This window comes from Athene noctua, chromosome 8, assembly GCF_965140245.1.
Source record: "Athene noctua chromosome 8, bAthNoc1.hap1.1, whole genome shotgun sequence".
Taxonomy (NCBI): domain Eukaryota; kingdom Metazoa; phylum Chordata; class Aves; order Strigiformes; family Strigidae; genus Athene; species Athene noctua.
In genome coordinates, this window is record NC_134044.1 from 26,315,873 (window position 1) to 26,334,085 (window position 18,213).

General features: G+C 39.8%; 1 protein-coding gene across 1 annotated transcript in view; it reads left to right on the forward strand.

The window, feature by feature from the left end:
- The first annotated feature begins 370 nt into the window (after window positions 1-370).
- The window catches only part of SI (sucrase-isomaltase), a 52,567-nt gene continuing 34,724 nt past the window's right edge, over window positions 371-18,213 (forward strand). Inside the window, exons 1-12 of the mRNA XM_074911709.1 lie at window positions 371-494; window positions 2,044-2,117; window positions 6,368-6,488; window positions 6,574-6,683; window positions 7,380-7,531; window positions 11,147-11,318; window positions 12,701-12,800; window positions 13,410-13,522; window positions 14,312-14,437; window positions 15,276-15,407; window positions 15,591-15,710; window positions 16,845-16,958. Coding sequence (XP_074767810.1) covers window positions 371-494; window positions 2,044-2,117; window positions 6,368-6,488; window positions 6,574-6,683; window positions 7,380-7,531; window positions 11,147-11,318; window positions 12,701-12,800; window positions 13,410-13,522; window positions 14,312-14,437; window positions 15,276-15,407; window positions 15,591-15,710; window positions 16,845-16,958 — 1,458 coding nt within the window. The remainder of the gene's footprint in view (window positions 495-2,043; window positions 2,118-6,367; window positions 6,489-6,573; window positions 6,684-7,379; window positions 7,532-11,146; window positions 11,319-12,700; window positions 12,801-13,409; window positions 13,523-14,311; window positions 14,438-15,275; window positions 15,408-15,590; window positions 15,711-16,844; window positions 16,959-18,213) is intronic.

The following is an 18,213-nucleotide window of genomic DNA, read 5'->3' on the forward strand; positions in this document are numbered from 1 at the left end:
AAAAACAGTGGAAGAGGATTTTGTTTTCTGTTTCATGAATTTCAGGACCACGTATGAAACTCCATAGTTAATCTCAGGAGAAAATTGTTCTTTATATAAGTGGTTTGCAGGGAACAAAATACACTTGTCAGTGATTGCCCACTAGTGTAATAAATAATACAGTAATCTGTGCTGCGTGAATTATCCTGAATTGGAGATTTATTGCACGTAGTCCTTCAGTACTGTGTTATTTAAGCCCTGAGATTAGGGGAGGTGGTTTAAAACCTGAATAATTTCTACATTTTCTTAATAAATTAGTAATGTACTTTATAGGGTTTCCAAAGCTGTTCCTTGTGTTTTCCTTATACCAGTGGTGTTTCTCTGGGTCTAGATGGGCAAGAAGAAGTTCAGTGGGCTGGAAGTCACCCTGATTGTCCTCTTGTGCCTGGTGGCGATCATAGCCTGTGTCCTCATTGGGCTTTTAGCATCAGGATTATCCGGAATCAAAACTACAGGTAAGTGCTTCCCATTGCTGCTGTAGGACCAGTGTGAAAACCCTGAGTGGGAACTGCTCAGCTCTGCTTGCTGAGGCTATTGTAAATGCCACAGAGCTTCAGGAACTAACTGTTGGCATCATTTCTGCCACTGCTGGATTCAGACTTTTCATGAATGTGGACATTCAAATGAGAAAAAGAAAATAAATTACTCTAAGTGCTGTTAAAAAAAAAAAAAGAAGCATTGTAAAGTACTGACTCTTAGTGTTTCTGTATTTTCTTATCATTACCCAATGATGGTCAACCCTTCCTACAGATATGAGTAAAGTTATCAGTTATGAACATAATAAATAGCATGACTCAGAATTTATTGTCATGAAAAAAACTTCTATCCCTCCCTGTCAAGACTGGACTTGTTTTTTAAACATAGAACTGGTATGATCTCAGAATTTTTTAATATAAAAAAGAGAACACTAAAAAAAAAAAGAAAAGGGAGCAGGGAGTCTGTGTGGGAGCACCCAAATTGTGTGGAACATACATTATAACCATCAAAACTTATAGTGTTTCTTTCTAATGTATTAGTACTTTAGAAACCACTTGTCTTACAGTGATGTGATATAGAGCACCCAATTTACTTACAGTTCTATTTGTGTGAGTAACCCCACTTACACACAGGGATTGAAGCAAAAAGTTTGAAGGTGAAAATAGTAATAAAATAAAAATAATTGCTTATACAAAACAGTTTGATATTTTAGTGAAACTGCCCCGACAGAGTAATATCTGCATATCTTCTGTCTGTTTCTGTTAGAGGATGAGTAGGAGTCTGCCTGAACAAAAAGTACAAGTGCATATATTACAGATAATGCAGACAGGGGAGGCTGTTTATTTGTGTTCGTCTCAGCCTGAGACAAGATTTCTACACTTCACAGTTCTCATTCCAAACATACACAATGGTCCAAAAATATGTAAAGTAGCTTTCAGTGTTGGGGGACGCTGCAACCAACCGCCAGGTACCCTTTTGTCAGCTAAAGTTGCCAAGAGGTCCCCTTAAATTTGGTCTGACAAACCTGAAATCTAATAGAGCATCCTGATGGAGCTTTAAGGTGCTTTTACCAGATGCTCTGATTCAGAGCAGAGCAGTATTTGAGGGGGAGGAGCACCTGTGAGAGCAGCAGCACAGAACCATTTAGGAAGAAGCAATGTCCTTCCAATTTTAATTTGGTGTGCATTTTCACACTAAGCAATGCATATTGAGCCACAAGATTTCCTGAAGTTTGGATTAATGTATAACTTAAGAAAGAAAATTATCAATATCACCCATTTGTTCAAAAACTTTAAATTGCAATTGTCCTGAATTGCAATTTATCTGAAATAGTTGCGTGCAGTTTTTCAAAAGTAGAAATAAATCACACTATCTATAATTTACACTTATTTGTATCTATATTAATAGTTAGAGTTTGAAGATGGTGAGAAACAGCCAGCAGAAGCAGTTACTGAGTTAAGAGGTAATCAACTTATTCCTACATTTTGGAAATCATGGTAATAACCCCTTAATTTACTTCCCTAACAGAGTTTTCGCCAGAATGTCCAAACATCATAGTAGCAGAGAGAATTGACTGCATCCCGGATCAAGTAGCAACCAAGGTCTGAAAACATTCTAGAAAAAATTAGAAAATAGGCTTTATCCTGTAAAATCTCATGCTTTAATTACACAAATGTAACTAGTCTGTACTATTTCAGTTGTTTTCTTAACCTTGTTTAATCTGTGATTGACTGATTGTATTGCAGGGAGGTGGAATTCCTGTATATCCCATTTCAGCCCGTTGACAGGTGGCCTGATTTTTCTAGCCACGGTAGCAGTTTGCTGTCAAAGGTTGAAGACCACTGCCAAAGTGCTCCCTAGCCATTTCAGTTTGGGATAGGTGGAAACAAAATTAGTCAGACATCAAGCAGTTAAAAAAAGTCACGCTTTACTTTTCACAAGTTGCCTGAACAGTTTCTTTTTGTCTGATGGTCAAGTACTAGCATTTATAATAGTTCAGAAATAGCAGGTGAAGATGCATTTTACCCAGATGCACAAGACTTTTGTGATATGAGAGACATGGTCACAGTTTCCTTTCGGAACCTATTTGAATGTCCGTGTCTTTCTTTGTTGTGCTGTCTCTGATCTCGGAAAGCACAGAGTTTAGAAATGACCTTTTGGCTTAAGAATCTATGAGTTAAGATTCCCAGTGAAAAGTATCTTAATTTTTCAGTGCTTTCACATTCAGAACATTTTTGCAGTGGTTGGCCTTAAAAGGCTATTATTATTTTTAATATTATTATTATTATTGTTGTTTTTCATCTTTACGATGGATATTCTCATTTTCTGATGGAAGCTGGTGGATGTCTGATATGTTTCTTTGGTCTGGGGGGGCATTTTAGGATTAATAATAGTGAATATATTATGATGTGTGATGTTTATGACATTCACAGAGGTATAAAAATTTATTTACCAGTTGTCTCAATCTCTGAAGAAATTCCCAGTCTAATTCCAGAAGTGACAGTTGTTAAAGCTTGTGTCATGCCATGGGTTTTGTTATGATGTATAGTTCAATAAAGTCTGTGGGCGAACAGGTTAGTAAAGGCTCAAATCACAGCCTGTTCCACTACTCTTTTGGTTCCTTCACCCCCCCCAGGAGCAAGCACACCAAGGTAGTTAAAGCGATCACGCAGATCACTTTAATCTTTAATTACTGCCTTTGAAACAGTCACCCCTCATTAAGTGCTGCACTCATCATAGAGTGAGGGAAATAGTTTTGCTCTAACTGTAAGCCTTATTGTAAGTCTAGCCTTCCATTTTTACCGTCACTGATTATAGAATCACAGATATTGGATTTGAAATAATCAAACTATAAGTAGGGCCAGATGCAGATTTGAACATTGGGGTAGCTGCTCTGGATTTAGAGGTACAATTCCTGAAGCAGTTCTTTCCTTAGTGAAGACTAGGCAGCAGATTTCACAGGATCAGAGATAAATATCCCCTTTAACCTGTGCCTTGAGAAAAGCTGTTCGGTGCCTGCCTGACACAAGTCAGAGTCCCACCCCAGTGTGTCTGTTCTTTCCTGTATAACTCTTCTCCTGGAGGCATTTTGATTCTCCTTCAGGCTACTCCAACACGTCAGCCGGCAGAGCTGTAAAACTACAGGTACCCCCTTGAAATAACTCTTCTGTAGTGGTTTCCATTAATGGTTTTCAGAATATACAGCAGCTGGGAAAATTATGATTTGTCCAAGCTCATATAGCAGGTTAGTGTCTGTCTTGATTTCTTTCTTGACTGAAGATGTCCTAGAGGAAAGCAGAAACTGAGGAGGATTGCAGAGGATAGAAGTATGGAAAGCAAATAGATGTTTATTAACCGATCACAGGGCTGACGATGATAGACATGCTGAAAGAAAGCAGATATTTATTAACTATTCAGTGCTGTGGGAAAATGTCGTGAAGTTTGATTAGACAAGAACAACACACAAGTAAAAAAAATAACTACCATGAGCAGAGCTAGTGCAGTCCATTATTGGACTGCTACCTCTGGAAGCTTGGGAGAAGGGGGTATTGTTTTTTATTTTGGTTTGTGTGGGTTTTTTTTCCCCAAATATCCTGCTGGCAGAGGTTTGTTTGGGTGCACAGAAGAGAAACATTTTAGATCAGTACATAGACAAGCTATTCTTTTAATCCTTGGTGCTCAGTTCGTGTTCAGAAGCTGTTCATTGTGTATCCCAGTATAAACTGTTTCCTTGTATCCAAGATTATTTTTAATTAAGCTTTGACTTTCTCTTTGGCTTTATTGGGTATTGGTATCTATTACGCTGGTTTTATAGCTCAGAGGCTGTGATCAGCTCACGCCTTTGTTTACACTAAATGACAGCTTTTATAACAACCTCTCCAGTGTCTTTGGATGAACTCTGCTCTCTTCCTTGTGTTGGGTGTAACCGATCTGCACTTCTGTATTTACTTCCTTATGCAGCAAGATCAATGTGCCACAAAAATACAGACCTCTAGCTTACAAATCCACTAGAATAAGATCTAGCTAGGAGAGTATCACTGGACTGTAAAATAACTGCTGAAAGTAGTCAACAAGTGTTCATGAGAAGTAGCTGGGGAAAAAGACAAGCATGCTTATGAAGTTGGAAACATAGATGCTTGAACTACCAGACTTTAGGAAAATCTGTTGTTCAAGCTATTCTGAGTTGTATGGGATAGTCACTGGGCTAGGAAGGGATAAGAGGATGGAGGAACCAACTCTGTTCTTACGTATTTAGGATATTCCCCTATGTAGGAAGGAAAGGAAGTAATGAGGTAAGGGAGCAAAGCTGTGTTCTCTGCAATCTTGGAGAGAATTGGTGCTTCTTCTCATTTACTCTGAAATAGTTTATAAAACAGAAAGTAGGGAGCTCTCATGGTGGGAACTGGGGAGGTGGAAAGTGAGCGTGGATTTTTCACAGCCTTAGGAAGTGCACTGATTCCTGGATCAATGTGGCAGAAAATGAGTCACTACATCTCTCCTCCAATCATGTTTTTTTGTTTGAAACTTGATGAAAATGACAACAGACGTGTTTTCTGATGTAAAGAGTCCATGACAGAGAGACAAACGTTTATCCGTTTGGTGAATCCGGGTTTTATCTTGGGTGGTTTTGCAGAGAATTCTGTGCTCTGAGCAATTGGTACTAAATAAATACACTGACTTCCCAAGCCAGTGGCTCTGTGAGCTCCCTCTGTGCTTTCCTTCAACGCTTCCATGATTCATGGGCTGGAGCTGACTTATCTTTGCTCTGTTCAGAGTCTGAGAAAAGCTTTTGACCTGCACCAACCAGGTTGGGCTCTATAACCCAAAACCAAATGCCACCAAGGAAGCAGCAATAGGGATTTTGGACCGTCTCCACCTGTTTCAAGCTGCAGAATATTTTAAATAAGCATGACACAAGTACCAAAAATATTTGAGCACAATCAGACGAAGGCAGAAACCGCTTCTGTTAGTGGGCAGGTGGAGGGAAAGGTCTTGAAGATCTGTATGATGGATTTGGGTACCTGAGATCACTTATGGACACTGCCCTTTGCCCTCAGAGAAGCTTGTTGTATTACTGCTGCCCTTTGCCCTGAGAAATGAGTTAGGCGTTTAATGTGAGAAAATGTGTGGGAACATAGCGATGTATTACCCAAATCTTATCTTCAAACATAAAACTCATGCAAACAGTGCATGAAGAAGTTAATTTCTAACAGCAAAGTAAAGGTACTATAGCTTATTATACTACTGAAAGGTAGTGTAAAGGTTGGTGCCACTACACCGAGAGACATAATTGAAAGAATAAGTTTATTTACTTGGTATTTTTTGAGAAAAAAGTTTATTTATCTCAAATGGAGGTTCTGCAGAAGCAATCTGAACATTTCTGATACTGAAAAATTACATTAAAATGTAAATATTAAACATAATGATCAATTATGCATATGTAGATGTTTAACCAGATGTTTACCAGATGTTAATCCAACTGTAACTTTTACCTCCCCTCCACTGTGTGATTTTGGGTCAGAATAAACTGCATCTGTCAGCCTAAATGCTTCAAAAATTCTTTTTAAATGTTCATTTTGCCTGTGGATCTTCTGGTTTTAAGAAAGAATGAGTGTCTAATAAGCAAGTTTCTACTCTGAAATCCAGAAAATAATCCTTTCAATGTAGAGTCTTCTGTGCTGTTGAACTAACTCAGTAGAGTTTCAGAGAAGGAGTTGGTCTGATTGCAGTTATTATTAAGGTTTCTGGTATTTGGGGTAAAAAGCACTCCATGTGCATTTTAACTGTTTTAGTATAGAGGATTTATTTGTGTAAAATCAGCTCATTTGTGCCCCTGATGTCCTTGAATCAGAGCACCTGCACCCTGCGTGGCTGCTGCTGGAGTCCCAAGAGTGATATCAGTGTGCCCTGGTGTTTTTTCCCTTCAAACCATGGGTACAAAGCAGATGGGTCGACAAGATCAACTAAGGCGGGTAAGCTGCAGACTCAACTCCCCAGTTTATGCATCTGCTGATGTCTGATTCAACACAATAACATTGCAATGTGTTTTTTCCCAAGGATTCGAGACTACGTTAACAAGGCTGCCATCACCTTCCCTCTTTGGAAACGATGCCAACACTGTCCTCCTCACAGGAGAGTATCAGACACCAAATCGTTTCCGGTTCAAGGTTAATCTTTTATCCATGCTGTTTTGAGCTTCATGTTCTGAGCAAGAATATAGGCTGGCTGTCAGTGTGCAGTGTGATTAGGAGGGCTGGATTAATCCTTCTGATGCACTTCCATGACTCCCACTGAAGTGCTCGTCTCCTCCTTGCTTTGTCCTCTCTGTGTGGCAATGCATCAGGTTAACGAGCGTTCAGCACAGTAAGATTTCTGGTTGAAAAATTACTGAGACCTTTGAAAAGCTCAGCTTTTATATTATCTACCTTTTTTCCTCATCATAGGAAAATTCTGGGGATAAATATATTTCCTTACTGTTTATTTAGGGCCTGGCCATCTCTCAATCATTTTGACAGGAGACGTTAGCTCTTCCAATGATTTCTGTTCTCTAAGGAAAATTCAACAGTCCGTGTCATGAATGTGGGATATTGATGGGTTCTGGGGTTGAGCAAGCCTTCTGCTGTGGAAGACCTTCCTCTTGCCGTGGGTTCCTGCTGAGCAAGGGAAACACAGGGTCAAGTATTATGAGAGAAATGGCTGAGAATGAATGATGAAACTTGGAAGTGAATAACAATGAAGGCAGAAGAGACTGGGATACTGGTGGGAATATCCTAAGTCAGAAATACGTTGGAAATGCTGGAAAATGTTTTAATTTAGCATTAGTTTTTAAAGGCCCAACACTTTGGTTGTTTAAATGTGTGCAGATCACTGATCCTAAAAACCAAAGATTTGAAGTTCCTCACGAGCATGTGCGACCTTTCACTGGATCTGCAGCCTCCAATCCAAACTACAAAGTGGATGTGAAGCAGAACCCCTTTGGCATCGTGGTGACCAGAGCGAGCAACGGCAGAGTGCTGTAAGTAACGGTGGTGCTTTTACTGACTGGCACGGACGCTGTTGGTTTTCTCTGAAAGGCCACGTTGCCATGCAACAATGTATGTCCAAGATACCGTGTGTGAGGTGCCCTCTTGGACGTGTCATCTGCTTTGTCCCTTCTTCTGGCTGATGGGTGTTCTGCAAGGACTCTTGTGAGGCCTTTGGAAACAAATTCTGTGATATGGAGAGCTCTGTCTGAAAGCTTTGAGGTCTGGCTCTCTGTTCCCTTTCCCCCAGTATTAGGGAAAACTTTACATCTACTCTGTTCCATCAGTTTGCGAAAATGTTATTATCCAGAGGAGTCCTTGTATGGGAACACTCTTTGTGCATCTTTTATCTTATTTGTTGCAATCATGCAGAAGCTCTGAATCACCAAAACCAGGTTGCCCTTTGGACCTGTGCTATCCAAGAGTAGGTGGTGCAGGCCACTGATAAGCTGGACATGCAGTGCTGTAGTAACACATTGAGGGACCAGCAGATTGCATGCTATCGTCCTGTTTAGGTTCTCAAACTAAATAAGTAGTACAAGCCTACAAACCTAACGGCATGGCTTTGAGACCCATTAGAAGGGGGAAGTGTCAGGATGAACATGCTTATGAAATCAGTCCAAGAATGATTACCTGCCAGAGTGCTAGGCCACTTGGATTATCAACGCTTCAGGTTTAATTAATTAGCGATTGCTTTTGTGCTCTTATTTGTATTGTTTTCTTGCTTAGAATCCTCTGCAGTGATTGATTTGCAATTATAGAGAGCACAAAAGATGGACTTGGTATTCAGTAGTGTGTGACGGATTAAACAGGTATACGGGGAGGGAATAAGAAACCTCTTCCAACAGAACCGTGTTGAGGCAGCACTCTGGAAGGTAGTCTTTTTCCTTGGGCTGTTGTTTAATTTGATAAAAGTGGTTGCATTTCTGTCTCTAAAGAAAAAAATTGCAATGATTCTTGACTCTGAGTACTTTCAGGGAAGCTGTTGTTAGCTTGGGATAGGCAGTCCTTATCCCAGAGATAAATCCTTGGTTAGGGGATTGTTTTCAACAAGAGGTGTGCTTTCCCCCAACTCTCAAACAACCAAGCAAACTGGGGGCCTCTTTAGAAAAGGAAGAGTGGGGAACAATATTTTATTATAGATCAATACAGAAATCCTAATTCTCCAGATAGTTATAAAGCCTGGGACCTTCCATCAGCCTTTGTTGCACTAGAGCCCCTCAAAAGAGTTAGAGTTCTGGCAGACCTCTTAGCATCATAATGTGCAAGAGAACCTGAAAGACTGCCATCATTTCATTGGGAAGACAGGCTTCCCCCTGCCCCCCACCCAAGAAAGCAGGTTTCAGTACAGTTTGTGAGCAGATGGGCGACATAGTCCTTGGAATCATTAAAACTGCACAGAAATACATCAGACCTGTGAAGCCTCCCTCAAGTGTTTGTATTTTTAACTTAAAAGAAAAGGTAATATGAGCAGATAGAAATTGTAGCAAGGCCAAACTCCCCTGTTCTTGTCACTTGTTTGTGCAGTGTTTGTAATCATGAACGCACCGTGTGTTTATTTAATAGTTTAAGGACCTCTTTATGCATAAAAGAACTTACTGATAATTACATACTCATAGTGATAAATGTAGTTATGGTGTATAATACATCTGAAGTGATAAAGTCTTGTAAAATTAATGTGGCTGTGTTTGCGTAAAGCAAAATTTACATTCCTCTCCCCTATAGGAATATCATGACTGTTAAATGTCACAAATATTACAGGAAAGTACAGCTGTAAAAAGAGTTTCCAATTAAAGCTACAGAAATCGAGTAGATGAGAGCATATTCCTTTGAAATTGTGTATAATGTTAATACATATCGAGGTAGTTTGCTGTCCTGAATTCAGTCATTTTCTCTGCTTTTGGGGAAAGAGGGTGTTTGTGCAGATCCCAGTAAACTCTTGGTTTAAATGAAGTTGAAGATAACCTTCAAAGCTGAGGAAGAGCTTCACTGCAATTGCCCTCTGCATCAAATCTGGTTTAACTCACAATGGCATTCTATTTGTGATTGTTTCATTTAAAAAGTGATGACCAATGGAAGCTCCTGCTTCTTCCAGGCAGGGCTCAGTTGTGACACATTCACCAATTGGATTGGATTCAAAATCTTAGAGGTATGAAAGAGGAAAGTGAACGTGACGAAGTTCAAGAGAAAGGAAATTTGGTTTGTTTGAATGATTCTATGAGTTGTGGGAGACTTTTACCCAGGATGATATTTGGTGTTGCTTAGGAAATGCAAATCTCTTCAACCATTCCTGTGCACTTGGCTTCTTAGGGAAATATTTAATTTTATCACTAAGATAAACATGATCAGAATCCCAAAATTATTGTCACACATGTTGGTAGTGTTGTGGGCATACACTTGGTTGTAGAAAAAGTTCCCTACAGATGGTGGCCTCCATCCATCAGGAGGGAGGATGCTTAAGATGCCCAGTGAGGCCTTTTTGGGACCACTGGGGACCACAGGTGGGGTCACAACCTGACGCTTTGCTGGTCAGGAGAGTCTAGAGCCTGGTTCACCATTACAGCTGCAACAGCTCAGCAGAGCTAAAGGAAGGGCGGCAAATCCAAGAGTCCAGTGCCTTGCAGTGAGCTGCTCCTTGGGGCTCCCCGTGGCAGGAATTGGGCTGCCTCCTGCTGCTCCCTGCCTCAGCACCACTCCGATTTCCCCACCGCTTCCCAAGTCCTCCCTGTAAAACAAGAAATGAAATTAGGTTCTGTCTTAAGTATTTAAATCTCACGTAATCCTTGTTTGGAACATGAATTGTAACGCAAGGGAGTGGTGAACGGTGCAAAATTAAATTAACAGAAGAAAATTTATTAATGAAATTGACTGTTACTGTGTGTTTTGCTAATAGATGTAAAGGAGGAATATTGATCTCTGCCTGTTCTCTTTGTACAGTACTCTCTGCATCTATTTGCAACACCACAAACTTCACTTTCTTTAAAAAGCTTAGCAGTTGCTTTATGTTGAATTTGCTGCAGGGGATGTGATACCCATGAAATGGGGTTTGAACCCTGCTGAGGGTCACATTAACACTTTAATCTGTGCTCATCTACGCTTGCTTTATTCGAGAGCTGTAGTCTGCCTTTCCATGTAGTGACTGGCCTAGCAGGACTCAAGAGTGGGTCTTGTTTGTTCTCCCTGGCAAGCAAAAGATGCAACTGATTTGCAAAATCTGATGGATGGAGTGGATTATTTTTGTGTTTCTGTCCACCCACAGAAATTCTCCATCTGCCCCATTACTGGGAGTGGCCACAGAGAGTGGATTCAGGATTCGGTGCAACAGCTGCAGGGTGGGAAGCTTTGTTGGAAAGAGGGGTGTGCAGATGTACCCCTGAAAACAGACGGGCCTCTTGTATGAGAGATTTCTGTAGGGGCAGTGGGCACTGCTCATCTCCTCATCTGTGCAAGGGTCGCTCTGCTCCAGCCCCTCACCATCCTGCCTCCCTCCCCTTCAGGTCTCTGTATGGAGACCTGAACCCCTTACCCAGCTCTACCTGAAAGGAGAAGAAACAATTACTACAGCAATTCTTGGTAAAATAATTTTTCTTTTTTGATTGCTTCATCAGGTTTGATACTACCATAGGACCTCTGCAGTATGCTGACCAGTTTTTACAGCTATCAATCAAACTACCGAGCAGCAACATTTATGGGGTGGGAGAGCACGTGCATAAGCAGTACCGGCATGACGTTAACTGGAAAACCTGGCCTGTGTTCAGCAGGGATATTGGCCCCTCTGGAGTAAGGACTGGTTTTATTGCACTTAGTCTTTGCAGATGACTTCTGTAATCCAAGCCTGTTATGTAGTAGACACAGTAATAACGTCCATCATGTTTTTCCCCAAAGAGGTGTCAGGCACTGCGTGTTGTTACTAAAGGCTAGATGGTACTGATGGAAGTTCCCCGAGGAGCAGATTTTTATAAATATTTTTAATTTTGTGTTGACGTGCATCTGAAAACCAGTTGATAAACATTAATATATGAGTCTTCAGTTTCTACTGATAAAGTAAATAACACCATGTCCTACTGCACTGCTGTGTGCAGCGCTCAGTACAGATGACACATGCTGCTTGAGTTAACATCCCTGTAGCTCGGCAAAGGATGGAAAAGTTCTCTTTAACAGCTGTCTCTTTACAAGGTAAAAGATATCTGTCAGCAGTTATTTGTTTCTATAGACTCTATGGCTGTCTCCAAAATGATTTTTAGGGCACCCATTTTTCAGTAATTGTAAGACTTTTTGTCTCTGTTACCCCAGTTTCATTAGGTAAAACCCAATAGGCTTTACTTTGAGATAGCACTTCAATATTTTGCTGAAACAGGCAATATACTTACAGAAACTAGGGGGTGAGACCAATAAATGTAATTAATGTATAATTTGAAATTTCTCCCCCTTACCTTGAGAAACATTCTCACTGTTTTCACTGATTTGAAGATAATTCTTACCTGAATGGCTCTATTGAGTGTAGACTCATTAAGTTAAGCCAACAGTGAAGAGAATCATTAGGCTAATTGCAAATTGCTCGAGTTCTGTTCCTTGTCAATTTGTCCTGAGTTTTCTTTTGCAGGGGAAGAAGCACAACTATTACAACAAATGTAAAAATGTTGAAGGTTTTTGTTGCTAATAATAACAATGGGGAAAAAACAAAACAAAACTTAGAAAGGAAATAAAAAAGAAGCAAGGTACTGTGTTATTTCCATAGATTAGACATAAAAATTATTACTTTGCAGGATTAACAGAAATATAGATTAGATGTAAAATCTAATCTCTGGTGAAAGGTGATGGAAGCACCGTTCAAGTTCTGTTGTTTGCTCGATGTGCATAGGTATTACCCAGAAATAGTGCTGCAATCTAGGCAGATTTGCCTGAAGATCCATCATACCTGCTTGCTTCTGTTCTCTGTATATTTGGGGAAACTTTTGTTTTAATGGAGCATGTTCCCATAAAGGAGAAGAATGCCAGGAAAGAGAAAACAGACTGGAGGAATGTTTTAAGATTTTTATTTTTGTTGTTTGCTGTATTTTGAGGAGTTTCAAGTTCACCTGTGATATATGTTGAAATATCCCAGAACAGATACTGTTAATAGATTTTAATCAGCTTGGGTTTTTTTCTTTTTACCCCTCCAGGAAATGCATAACTTATATGGAGTTCAAACTTTCTTCCTGTGCTTGGAAGACAGCACCGGAGCCTCCTTTGGTGTTTTCCTAATGAATAGCAATGCCATGGGTAAGAAAGCTTTCTCTGTAACTCTGAGCATTGCAGTGAAATATCTTTTAAATGATCTGTGGGACTGGGATCAGAACTGTAGCGTTTAGCATACGTGACATAAGCAGTAAGTAGCTCACAGTTAACTTGAAGATTGTGCTGGAAACCTGGTGGTCAGAAACCTATCCGAGGCTTGTGCAGCTCTGTGCAGATGTGCAGGACACTGGAATCGGAGCTTAAATCTGGAGTGAGCAATATTTGAGCCCTTTAGTCTCTTTAGATAAGCATGCATTTATGTATGCTTTACAGGGCTCTTCACATCTCTTTAAGGCAGAAAGTTGTACTAAATAATTAAAGATAGAAGGTTGAGCCATTGGTTTTCTTCTGGTTCTCTTCTCTGTAGGATGTAAAGGCATGAAAAAGTGGACATTTTAAAGAGTCATCTGAATACATTTCCCCTTCAGTGCAAGTTTAATCAATGGGTTTGGGTTCCTTAGGTATTTCTTTTTCTTCTTCTTTTTTTTTTTTTTTTTTTTCTTACGTAACTTCTCTAATCATCACCCAGAAAATGACAGTTATTTTTGAATAAATTGATATTCAGAACTGGTTTTGTGCACTCTTGTCCGGCAGAGTTCGTGGTGCAGCCTGCTCCAGCAGTGACCTACAGAACCATTGGTGGGATCCTTGATTTCTATATCTTCTTGGGGAACACTCCAGAGCAAGTAGTCCAGGAGTACCTGAAGGTGCCTTTAGCTAGAGAGATTATGCATTAAACAGATTTTTAAAAGTGCTTTGGGATTTTTTGGTGATTTTTTTGTTTTTTCCTCTTTATATGACAGTGTCTTCACTGTGTTATCTATTAACTGAAAATATGACTCAGTATATATTTAACTAAGAATAACTGTTATGTCCCTAATGTGACTGCTGCCATTAGTAATAGCTAGCTGGGGTTAAACTGGGATGTAGATATTTTTAGCTGGCCTGTTACTGGCAGCTGAAACTTAAACACTACTTTTGCTGGAGATGCTGGAGCAGAGACTGTGCAGCAGCTTGAGATCCAAGAAGTCTGTAGATGCTAAATTTATCAGTCTGCACGGCCTGACTGATTTACATGGTGGTCACTGGAGCTAGAGATGGTCTACATGAATAACTTATTATTCCTTCCTGGGGCTCCCTTGTGTTCCAAGGACTAACTCTTTTTCATATTGCAATATTACACAGTAGATAATGTGCCTACAGATATATCATGATTTTATGGTCATAAAATATCATTGATACCTTTAGTACTTGAGGAGATCTGCTTAGATTTCAGTGACACTTTAAAGAATAGACATTGTCCTAATATATTTACATTTCTTAAATAAAATATATAGAAAAATAGTTCATTTTGGGGTGGGCTGCTAATTTCACACCCTCAGGCTTAGTGGATATTACTCAAATATGAATAGGAGCATGGATCTAGGGAAATGGGTGCTGAGGTGCAGGTGTAGTGTCCACTGACAGTGGGTGGGAATTTTGTTTTCAACTTGCAGCTTGTGGGACTGCCAGCTTTGCCTTCCTACTGGAGCCTGGGCTTCCAGCTCAGCCGCTGGAATTACGGGTCTCTGGATGAGGTGAAGAGAGTCGTGGAGAGGAACAGGGCGATTGGACTCCCTTATGTAAGTATGGGGGTTGAGGAGGGCAGCAACCCCCCGAAAGCAGAGCTCTGTTGGAGAAATGACCCAGAGATCCTGACCGGGGTGTTTTGCAACGGTTCATTTCACATCAGTTTAAATTAGTCAATTTCTAATAGATGGGCTTCTGGTCTCAAAGGGTTTTGTGCATTTTAATAGTAGACCCATTATCAGAATGTGGGACATGGGTTTAATTACAGTGTTTCATTTGAGCACTTTAATGTAAGACTTTTTCAGTGATATTTCCCAGCTATATCCACTTATCTTCTCATGTTATCTAATCCATGAAATTTTTTTTAATTGTCCTGTGGACAATTACAGTACCATATATTATTCTTAATTGACAGCCAAAGGTAAAGTACAATTAACTTTTAAAATTGGATTTCAGATTGCATTAGCCTGATGGCTTAAATAGAATAAAAATATCCTAATATTAAGCTAAGAGTTGAGGAAGAAATATTTGGATTTAAGGAGACAGGTCTCGGAGACAGGCAACTGCAATGAAATAGCCACATATCCAGGGGCTATTTGAAAGGATGCCAATATACACATTCATTTAAATTCTGTTAATGTTAAATGCATCTCTTTTTAGGCACAAAAGATGTGTCAGTACCATTAATTAGGGCTGTAAGTATGAGATGAGATTCACATTGTTTGTAAATGGTCCTGACAGCATACTTTCTTCTGCCAGGCTGCAGTAAAGTCCCAACAGTAAATTAACTATAGGACAAACACGAATTGTCAGAAGAAATTGTGTTGGACTAATATACAAAATCTCTTTGTATCACTTCTCCCGTTAAAACTGAACTCCCTTCGCTTTCAGGATGCTCAGATCACTGATATTGATTATATGGAGGAAAAGAAAGATTTTACTTATGACAAAGTGAAGTTTAAAGATCTTCCTAATTTTGCAGCTTATATGCATGATTATGGACAAAAATATATTATCATATTGGTAAGGATTTAACTATTTCTTTTTACCTTGTAAATACTATAATTATAACCGTTTATTATTATACTTTGCTTCTTCTGTGTAAATACTACATTTATTGCCCAACATTCTAGGAGTCCATAATAACTGATGGAGTGTATCCTGGATTCTTCTTATTTTTTGTTTTCTGATTATTTTTTTTTTTAGGATCCTGCTATTAGCACACAAAATCTAGTTGATGGTAGTCCGTATGGAAGTCACGTCAGGGGAGAGGCAAAAAAAGTCTGGATTAATGAATCAGATGAAGTAACAACGCTACTTGGGGAGGTAATCACATTTTTATGAATATGAACTTGGACTATTGTCACTGTTATGGTTTAATTTGGGTCAGAGGCTCATTTTAAATTCTCATTTTCTAAGTTTATTCTTTCAGTAAAATAACTTGCCAATGACAACTAAATTTATAAGGTCTCATTTAGGATATGATACTTTTCAAGCTTTCTTGATTTTTTTAAAAAAATTTTTACATTAAGCATATAGGAAAAATAAAGTAGTTTGAAAGATCGAGGGACAATTCATCAGCCAACTCCTATTTATTTTAGTAGCAACTGAAGAGCCAGCTCACACATCATGCTTTTAATTTATAATTTCTATTGAGAAATTATTCTGTCATGTATTGTTCCTTTTATGACTTAAAAGAAAAGCAATTGAAAACTCCAAAGTTAAGAAACTCATACTCTCTGCATTCTTTATGCATGCAAGCTATTGTCACTCTAGCAATTTATCATTCAAAAATCTTCATCAAAGCACTGTATTAACACTGCCCTCGATGGGTAACTGTGGGGGTCCTGATGGACAACAGCCTGAACGCGAGTCAGCGACGAAAGCAAATCCAATCCTGCGCGTCATCCAAGGGGCACTGATAGCAGAGATAGAGAAGTGAGCATCCCACTCTACTCGGTGCTTGGCAGGCTGCACCTGTGTCCAGTTCTGGTTCCCACAGTTGAAAGAGATGCAAACAGATGAGAGGATCCAAAGGAGGGCCACGAAGACCATCGAAGGGCTGGAGAACCTGTCCTGTGAGAAAAGACTGAAGGATTTAGGCCTCTTTTCCCTAGAGAAGAGAATGGTATTCCAGTACTTAAAAGGCAGCTACAGAGCACTGAACCTCTCCCTTCACAAGGAACCAAATGGAGAATACAAGTTGCACTGGAAATTTTTTGCAGTGAGAACAATCACTGGAAACACCTCCCTGGGGACATGGTAGAGTCCCCATCACTGGAGGTTTTCAAGATGTGATTGGAAGGGTGCTAGATGATCTCATCTGGGTTCCCTTTCCCATGAAATGTGGGACTAGATGATCTTTCAAGGTCCCTTCCAACCTGGGCTGTTCTATGATTCTAGGAGATCTTTTTAATATCATTAAAATCTTAATTAATTATTTGCCTTTTAATATTGCAGGTGTGGCCAGGGGAAGCTGTGTTCCCAGACTTCACCAACCCAGAGTGCACTAGCTGGTGGGTGGAAGAATGCAAACTGTTTTATAACGTAGTGCCATATGATGGGATCTGGATTGTAAGTTATTCAGAACTTTTATTTTTATTTTAAGTAGGCAAGGCTAGATGTTTATCAAATTCAATTTGCATTGGATTTGAAAATGATGTTTACTATTACTAAGCTGAAATCAATGCAGGATGTGTATGTCTTCTGGTGTTGAATTTGCAATTCAAATTTGAATTTTAAATTTTAATTTGAATCATTAATCATGGCATTTAAATGTTCGGTGTGCTGCTTTTTGGATGTTCAGTGACACTTAAAAAAAATTGCTAAAGCCAAATGCTAACACCTCCTGTACTTAAAATGGTGATATTTGGAGACCTGCATACCTGCTCAGTGAGTGTGTGCTAAACAGGTCCTGAATACAGGGTATCATACATATAATCGATGTGTCCATGCTCCAGGTGGCTCATGGAATTTCCAGTTAGCAAATCCGCAATCGCTATTCCAGATAAAGATTTGGAAAAATCAGGCTCCTTAGATATGGTCCCACAAAAGGACTAAGATGCAATCTGGCACAGTGGATTTTGGGTACAGTTCATGGAAATCAGATGAGATTAAGAACCATTTTGACTGACCAGATTAGTTTTTTAAAGGAATATCCTGTAATAAATCTTCTGAAAAGTGTGTGCTTGAAGGAAATCTATACTTAAACTTCTCAATCCCTGTCTTACTGCCTTCCTCTCTAATTTATTTTGGTGTGTTTTTCCTACTTCCTTTTAGATAAAAGTCAGTAAATACTTGGAAAGAAAACAAGAATCTACTGAATATTTTGCCATGCATTTTAAAAACCTGTAACAAATTTAAACTAACTTGTATGGCAACATACAGTCCTGCTGCTGCAATGTGTGTGGTGGGTTGACTCTGGCTAGACACCAGGGTCCCACCAAAGCTGCTCTATCACCCCCCTCCTCAGCTGAACAGGGGAGAGAAAATACAGTAAAAACTCATGGGTCAAGATAAGGGACAAGGAGAGATCACTCAACAATTACTGTCACAGGCAAAACAGATTCAACTTGGGAAAAGTAACTTGATTTATTGTCAGTCAAATCAGAGTAGGATAATAAGAAATAAAATCTTAACACACCTTCCCCCCACCCCTCCCTTCTCCCCGGGCTCAGCTTCACCCCCCATTTCTCTCCCTCCTCCCCGCCAGCGGCGCAGGGGGACGGGGAATGGGGGCTGTGGTCAGTTCATCACCCCTCGTCTCTGCTGCTCCTTCCCCCTCAGGGGAGGACTCCTCACCCTCTGCCCCTGCCCCAGCGGGGGCTTC